At 49.7% G+C, this 7,178-nt stretch overlaps 1 protein-coding gene across 2 annotated transcripts in view; it reads right to left on the bottom strand.

Annotated features, from left to right (window-relative positions):
• CA7 (carbonic anhydrase 7) overlaps positions 1-6,882 on the bottom strand; it is a 16,897-nt gene extending 10,015 nt beyond the window's left edge. Inside the window, exons 1-2 of one of the 2 annotated variants that reach the window (XM_006155569.1) lie at positions 6,805-6,882; positions 482-562 (exon numbers count right to left, since the gene is read on the bottom strand). In XM_006155569.1, the coding sequence (XP_006155631.1) occupies positions 482-515 (34 nt within the window). In that variant the 5' untranslated portion in view covers positions 516-562; positions 6,805-6,882. Of the gene's footprint in view, positions 1-481; positions 603-6,804 lie in introns of both variants that reach the window. The other variant, XM_006155568.1, reaches the window with a different exon arrangement.
• Positions 6,883-7,178: the final 296 nt, after the last annotated feature.

Below are 7,178 nucleotides of genomic sequence, written 5' to 3'. Positions count from 1 at the left end.
GCAGGGCGACAGAGGCCGGCCTTGCCCCGCCCCCGCCCGCCCTCAAGCGGGCCAGTTGAGCCCTGAATCTCCATGGGGTCAAGGGGACGTAAACCTACCCCTCATCTCTCACCCCAGCCCTGGTAGAGGGCTTTCCCTCCTTTCCCCCAGCACGTATCGGACTCTGGTATGCAAGAGGGGCAGACAGCCCATGCAGAGGGCTGCACCATTTCCCCCCATGGCATCCCCTCCCCAGGCTCATCCCTGAGTCGTAAATGTCACCTGGGTTTTGGGCCCTGATTTCTTTGGGATTTTAAACTGCAGTGACCATCAAGTGTGCGGAACGGGCGCTCTCCCTGTTTGCCGGCCGCCATGGTGGGTGCTGGGCTAAGCTTCCTGTACTCCCTGTGGTAGGCCTGCCCTACCATACAGCGCTGAGCGCACCCATTAACCCTTCTGGACAGAGTAGGGGACTGAGATCCCCGGAGGTACAGTGACTTACTCAAGGTCATCCAGCCAGGAGGTGATGAGTCCATCTCTCTGTTTCAGTCCAGGAACTGGTGGTCTTCACCTCCTCTTGGTGCTGCGTGAAAAGAGGGCCATGGTTGTGGAGGCCTGAGGTCCTGGGGAGGATGTGGGGGCAGAACAGGTCATCCAAACCCTTGGCCCAGGGGGAACCAGAGCCCTAAAGTGAGAGTGCTGGGGAATGGCATCAGCCAATGAGTATGGGGACCCTTAGAGCCTGGGACACCAGCTGTTTTCCCCATGGAACAGAGCCTGAGCCTGTCTCCCCATCCCTCAAATTCTCTCTGCTGCTTCCTCCTTCTTTAGGTACTCTGCCTGTCCCTCTATGGCCTGCTGTTTGTCCTCCTCTCCTTGTCCCAGCCCAGCCCCCATGGCCTCACACACCTGCTGGGAGCCCAGGTCCTGGACCTGCGCCCGCCTCACTGCCTGTCTTAGCCCAGCATTTTCCCATCCAGAGCCTGGTCCTTACTGTTATGCCCTCCACCCTGCACGGCCTTTGTCTTCCACCCACTGGCTCCAGCCAGCCCGATGTGATTCATCTTTGGATATGGCCTTGTGCCAAGGATAGGGCTTGTTTCTGGCTAGCCTCAGCAGGCAGTTTGGGGAAGACAAACAGATAGGTGGACAGAAGGACAGATAGATGATCCCACCCAGGGCCCTGTACCCTACGGGAGTTGAAGAGCCATTTGTGGAATATCTGCCACCCAGAGCTTCACCAGGAGACACTATTTCAGGCCCTGCTCTTGGCCAGCTTTGTAAAGAAATCTGCCACCCCATCTGTCTGGCTCTGCTACATCTCTGTGTCAGTCTCAGTTTCCCTCTTCAGGCCTCGAACTCCAGCTCCCCAGATAGAGTTGTGCAGATTAATTGACAGTTGGTCACCTGGGCCAATGTCAGTGACTGCTCGGCCCTGCTGAGGCACCTGTCTCTGACCTAGGAGTGAAGGAGCCCTTAATAGAAATCTGACAGAGATGCAGGAGGTGGCCTCTCTGTGACCAGCATGTGACAGAGAACCCAACATTGTCAAAGCCCCACATCTCTAAGCCAGAAACACCATCTACGGATCAAGGAGTCAAAGGCAGACTGCTCGGTAAGACCTGCATTCTGTCTGTCTCCCTGAGAGGCCAGCCGTCTCTCTGCTGGGGAGCACCCCTAGGGTTTTGGGTCTGGCCCAAACTCCACTGACCCATGTCCTCTTCACGGCAATCGAAGCCCTTTTCCTTATTTATTATGGCTCTTCCAAAATAAAACTGAAATTATCATATAGTTTTGCATCCATCTTCATCCACACAGCAACCGTGGGAGGACTTTTACCCTATTTTTCAGGTGGGGAAAGCAAGGTTCAGAGAGGTTGAGTGAAGGGTTTGAAGGTGTGCAGTGAGTGACAGAGCAAAGATGAAAACCTAGAGCTACTACTGAACTTATTTGACATTGTCTAAAATCTCCCGGAAGGGAAGGAAGTGGATTTTAAATTTGATTCTCATTTGCATAGATATGTCAGTCCTGTCTGGAAGGACTTAAGAGAAGCTAGAGGATTGTTTACCTCCTGGGAGGAGACCAAAGACTGGAAAGGTGGGGAAAGGTGCAGAGTGGGGGAGGGAAGGACATTCTCTGCTGACCACTCCTTTGTACCTTTTGTGTGTACTGCCTATTTAACAACCAAATAAAAGTTGATTCAATTTTTTTCAGTTCAATTCAATTCAGTTCAGTTCAGTTCAGTTCAGTTCAATTCAATTCAATTCAATTCAATTCAGTTCATCCCTTCCTGCAGCCTGTCTTCAAGCAATTTCTCCAGATGTTGGGAACTCAGCCAAGCAAGAGGAGCCCATGGAGTCTGCCCTTCTCAGATAAAGCCCCAGTTGTCCCAGCAGTCCACTCGGGACAAGCTGGGGGAGCCTATGCTCCCACTCAGGTGCCTCCAGTCTTAATTGCGTGCTGTCTTTAAAGCTGAATTGATTTCTCTGCTTGAAAGTTTACTCTGGTTTCACTGGCGTTAGTAGCTACTGGATTTCCTTACGTATGAGAGAGGAGAGAGTGGAGGATGCAGGGACTATGATGAAAGGCCGGGAGAGGAGGGCATGAGCAGTTTGCAAAGGCACACCTTACTCATCTAACAACATGGCCATATCTCATCTCCCTTCTTGAAAGTACAGTGTTACAGTGTTTTTGCTCCACAGTGAGTGAAATGGGGATTATCCCTGACTTGCCCATGGAATCTCTGGGTGAATTGGTCGAAATCACAGCTGTTCAATGCTGCACCTACAGGCAGAATCGTGTCTTCTGGACACTGTATGTGGTGTACAGAGCCAGTGGGCCAGACAAGGGTCTGCTTTCTTTTTTTTTTTTTTTTTTTGAGAGGTTTTTGCTATAGGGCGTGTGCACTCGCCAGACAGACAGAGAGAGACAGAGAGACAGAAAGCAGGAAATCACCCCCCAGGGGGGATGGTCACGCCGCAATCCCTTCTCCTCCACTCTCCTCTCGGGATCTTGGGCATGCACGCACACGCGCCCGGCGTGAGTTTAAGCCACCGGGTCCAGGACTTGAACCACGGTTGACTACGTGGGAGTCCAGCGACATAGCCATTACGCTAACTGCTGGTCCCAAGGGTCTGCTTTCTTGTATTTTGGAACTGTGGTCAACTACGTGGGAGTCCAGCGACATAGCCATTACGCTAACTGCTGGTCCCAAGGGTCTGCTTTCTTGTATTTTGAAAGACATTTTCACTCCAGGTACATGTAATGTTGTGGGATGGAATAAGTCTGGACTGTGGACTCCGACGGACCTGGACTTGGCTCCCAATATCATGGGCTGTGTGACCTAGGGCAAATTACTTCACCTTTCTGAGTTGTTCTTTTATTTATGAGAACGGTGTCTAGTATGCTAAGCAGGTGGTCAGATTTATTGAAAACTTATTAGATATCAAGTGGTGGGCCAGACACAGATGATACATCTGTGAACATTACAGACCCACAGCTTCCTCGGGGGGCTTATGGGGCTGGGGAGAAAGGCAAGCGATTTAGCCAGTAAGTACCAGGGTGAGAAGGGCTAGGATGGACAAGGGCAGGGAGGGCTAGTGGCCGAGGCCTTGGGAGAGTGTCCTGGGCTGTGACTCATTCTTTCTGGCTGGTCTCCCACAGACTATAATCTCTGCCAGGGCAGAGCTAGCCCTAAACTTCCTGAGAGCCCAAAGATCCAATCTCACCTGAGTGAGACCAACTAGGGAGGATAAAATAATAGACCTAAGCTGGGGTCTGGCCAGATCTGTTGGGGTATTTATTTCTGGTCCATGCACCAGCTCTTAATTTGGGTATATAATTTCTCCTCTACAAGCGTCGACTCTCTCTTTGTAGAATGAGGTTAGAAGCAGTATCTATTGTATTGAATGATTATGAGCACAAGAGGTAATGTATGTCAAGGGCCTGCCTGGCATTCAGGAAGTGCTCAACAAATGGAGGTGGTATTGTGTTTAGGGGACTTAGTTTTTCCATCTGTATAGTAGGAGGTTGGGTTAGATTGGTGGTTCCCAGACTTGAGCATGCATCAGAATCATCTGGAGCATTTGAGAAAACAGTTTTCTGGCCTAACCCTGTGGTGCAGTAGTTAGACAAGTGCTGGGAGGCTAGAAGCTATCTGGTAACTATGGGTTCAAATCTCTGGGTTGGCCTCAAAATACACTGGGGGCATAGGCACCCAGGGTCCTGAGGAACTGGAGAGCTGGGGAAAGGGGACTACAGTGTGACCAAGACTTTGTCGAGGCTGTTTTTCTCTCTCTAGTGCATGCACATGTGCACGCATATCCACACTCTATAGTATTAAATATAAAAGCAAAAACAAAACAAAAGCACAAAAGCAGAGATTCTTGAGCCTTACCCCAGAGTTACTTTCTTTTTTAAATTATCTTATTTATATATTTATGTATTTATTTATTTATTAACCAAAAAGGACAGAGTGAGAGAAAGAGTCAGGTCCAGGTCTGGAACTGCGGCCGGCCATATGAGAATCCAGCATCTTAACCACCACACCACCTGCTGGCCCTGAGTTTCTGATTCAGCAGTTTTGGGATATGGTTGAGAATCTGCATTTCTAACAAGTTTCCAACTGATGTTGATGCCTCTGGACCAAGACCATATTTTGAAAACCAGTGGTCTAAATGCATTAGGCCATGGCTTCCTCATCTGATACCTCATCTGATAGCTCTGGCTTTCTGCCCTCCATGGGAAAAACAAAATGACCAGGGGACCCCGAGTTCCATGATGACAGGGATTGTGTCTGGTCAGCCTTCCTGGCTGTAGCACAGGTACCTCTACACACTTTTATGGGTTGAATTGAATCTCCAAAAGTTGTTGAAATCCTAACCCCTCAGTACCTGTGTGATCGTACTTGGATATAGGGTCCTTGCAGATGTAATCAAGTTAAGATAAGGTTATTAGGGTGGGCCCTGGATTCAAATTGACTAATGTTCCTGTAAACAGAAAAGAGACACAGGCAGAGACATGAGGGGAGAATGCCCTGTGATCATGGATGTGAATACTGAAGTGGTATGGTTGCAAGCCAAGGAAAACCACTAGAAGCTTGAGAGAGACAGGGAAGGATTCTCTTCTCCATGTTTCAGAAGGCCTACACCTCAGTTTCAGCCTTCATCTTCCAGGACTATGAATCAGTCCATTTCTCTTTTTTTAAGCCACCAGTTGGTGGCATTTTGTTAGAGTAATCCTAGGAAACTAGTAGGAAGGGGTCTTCAAAAAGTTCATAGAAAATTTGTATTATGAAAAAAAAATCTCTGCATGGATTTTATTTTGTACCAAAATAAACCCTTTATGAGATAAATTTCATTGCTTCCACAAGCTTTTTGAAGTCCCCTTGTAGCCTGGGTATCTTTTTCCAGATACCACTAATGCAATTTGTCCACAGTTATGTCCTGTCTTTCTTCATTTGCAGTCTGCTTCCCCTCAACAAACTTGGTGATGTTTCCTTTCATGCCATCCATGAGTGCAATGAGTATGGAGGTTAAGCGGTGAACTCTCACCTGTCACTTTTGACCTTCCTCCATTTTCTGGGCGTATTTTATTATCCCTCATATTTCACCTGGGCAAGTGGAGAAGGAAAAGTGACCGTGCAGGCACGTAATGAGCTGGGAAGGCCTCGTGCCTTTGTTTCCCATTCCTTCTGTTCCATGGGTGCTGGGTAGGGACAGGGAAGTCAGGGAGGGTGTGCCCCAACTCTGATCAGGAGATGGCGCCCCAGGCGAATTACATCCATCATCACTGCATCATTACTGTCAAACCGTGTCCCCTCCCTTGTCCCCATCCTGGGCAGGATGAAAGGTGGACAGGGCATATATGTTCCTTTTTACCTTATTTCTCAGGCAATTATTAACCTGAAGGTGCCTGCAGGGTCTGGGAAACTGAGGGGGAAGAAATCCTCAGCTCCCTCCCTGCCTGGCCTCTAGCCTTTTCTCTTCTCCAAATTCACTGGGTAACCTCCTTGCTTGGCACCTAGCCCCATAGGACAGCCATCCTCTTCCTGAAAAGTGGCTCTTTTCAGGAAGTGAAGGGTTTTAAATTCATCCTTGCTTCTATGTTCACTATTCTCCCAACCCGACCCTGGCTCTTTTCTCTCAAACCTTCTCTGACCACTCCCTATCCTTCACCTGAATAAACTTAGTCTAGTGCCTGCCGCGCCTTCTCTGCATCTGACAGAGGACCACTGCTGTTTCTTCTGAAAACACCCTCCATTCCCACACATGAAACATTGATAGAGAGGGCCAGTGGGTGGGGTTCCTCTATGTACTCCTCAGCACCCCAGCTTCCCTCTAAGAAGGGCCACATTGTTAAGTGTTTCTTTACTAACCCTCTCCCTTCATGAGACTGAACTCTTGAAGAACAGGGTCCTGGACTTGTCTTTGCATCTGCAGCTGGGAGCAGTAGCTTTGTGATTTAAACCAGGCCCTCAGTGTGGGCTTGCTGCATTAAGAACAAAAAATGGGTGAACAATAATTATCATAATAACGAGGGGCCGGCAGGTGGCGTGGTGGTTAAGGGTGCCGGACTCCCACATAGGGAACCGCGATAGGTCCTTCTCTGGTCAAATTAAAATAAATACATAACATTCAATATTTTTTTTAAATAAAAAAGATCATAATGACGAATGTAATTATTCATACAAGATTGTTCGGGTGAATCAGGCCCTGTGTATCAAAATCTCATTTAAGGCTAAAAGACCTCTGTGACAGGGACTCCTTTATCCCCACTGCACGGATGAGCAAACTGAGGTTTTGAACGGCAATGAGCAATTCTCACCAGCAGGAAAGGGTTAAAATCCAAGTCTGCCCGATTCCAAAGCACAAGTACCCCAGAATTGCTACACGGGCAGGAGGGTGCGCTGGTGCATTTGGTATGGGCAAACTGAGACCATCGGTTGAAACCCCCGCTCCTGGCTTCGGCAGCGTACGCCGGGGCGTACCGGTGACGCGTGCGCAGTGGGGCGGCGGCGCCCCCTGCGGGCGGCGCGCAGGCGGCAGCGGCGGCGAAGGGGCGCTCAGTGCGCCTGCGCACGTGTGGAGCTGGTGGCGGCGCTTGGCCCTCTCGGGCCTCCCGCTGGACCCGGCAAGGCTGTGCGGGGCGCGGGGAGCCTGCGCTCTGGGCTCTGGCCCCAGGCCGGGGGTGCTCCTCCA

This window comes from Tupaia chinensis, unplaced genomic scaffold (genome assembly GCF_000334495.1).
Source record: "Tupaia chinensis unplaced genomic scaffold, TupChi_1.0 Scaffold000463_1, whole genome shotgun sequence".
In the NCBI taxonomy this organism is placed as follows: Eukaryota; Metazoa; Chordata; class Mammalia; order Scandentia; family Tupaiidae; genus Tupaia; species Tupaia belangeri.
The sequence above is the reverse complement of the archived record's forward strand: the minus strand, read 5'-3'. Positions and strand labels throughout refer to the sequence as shown.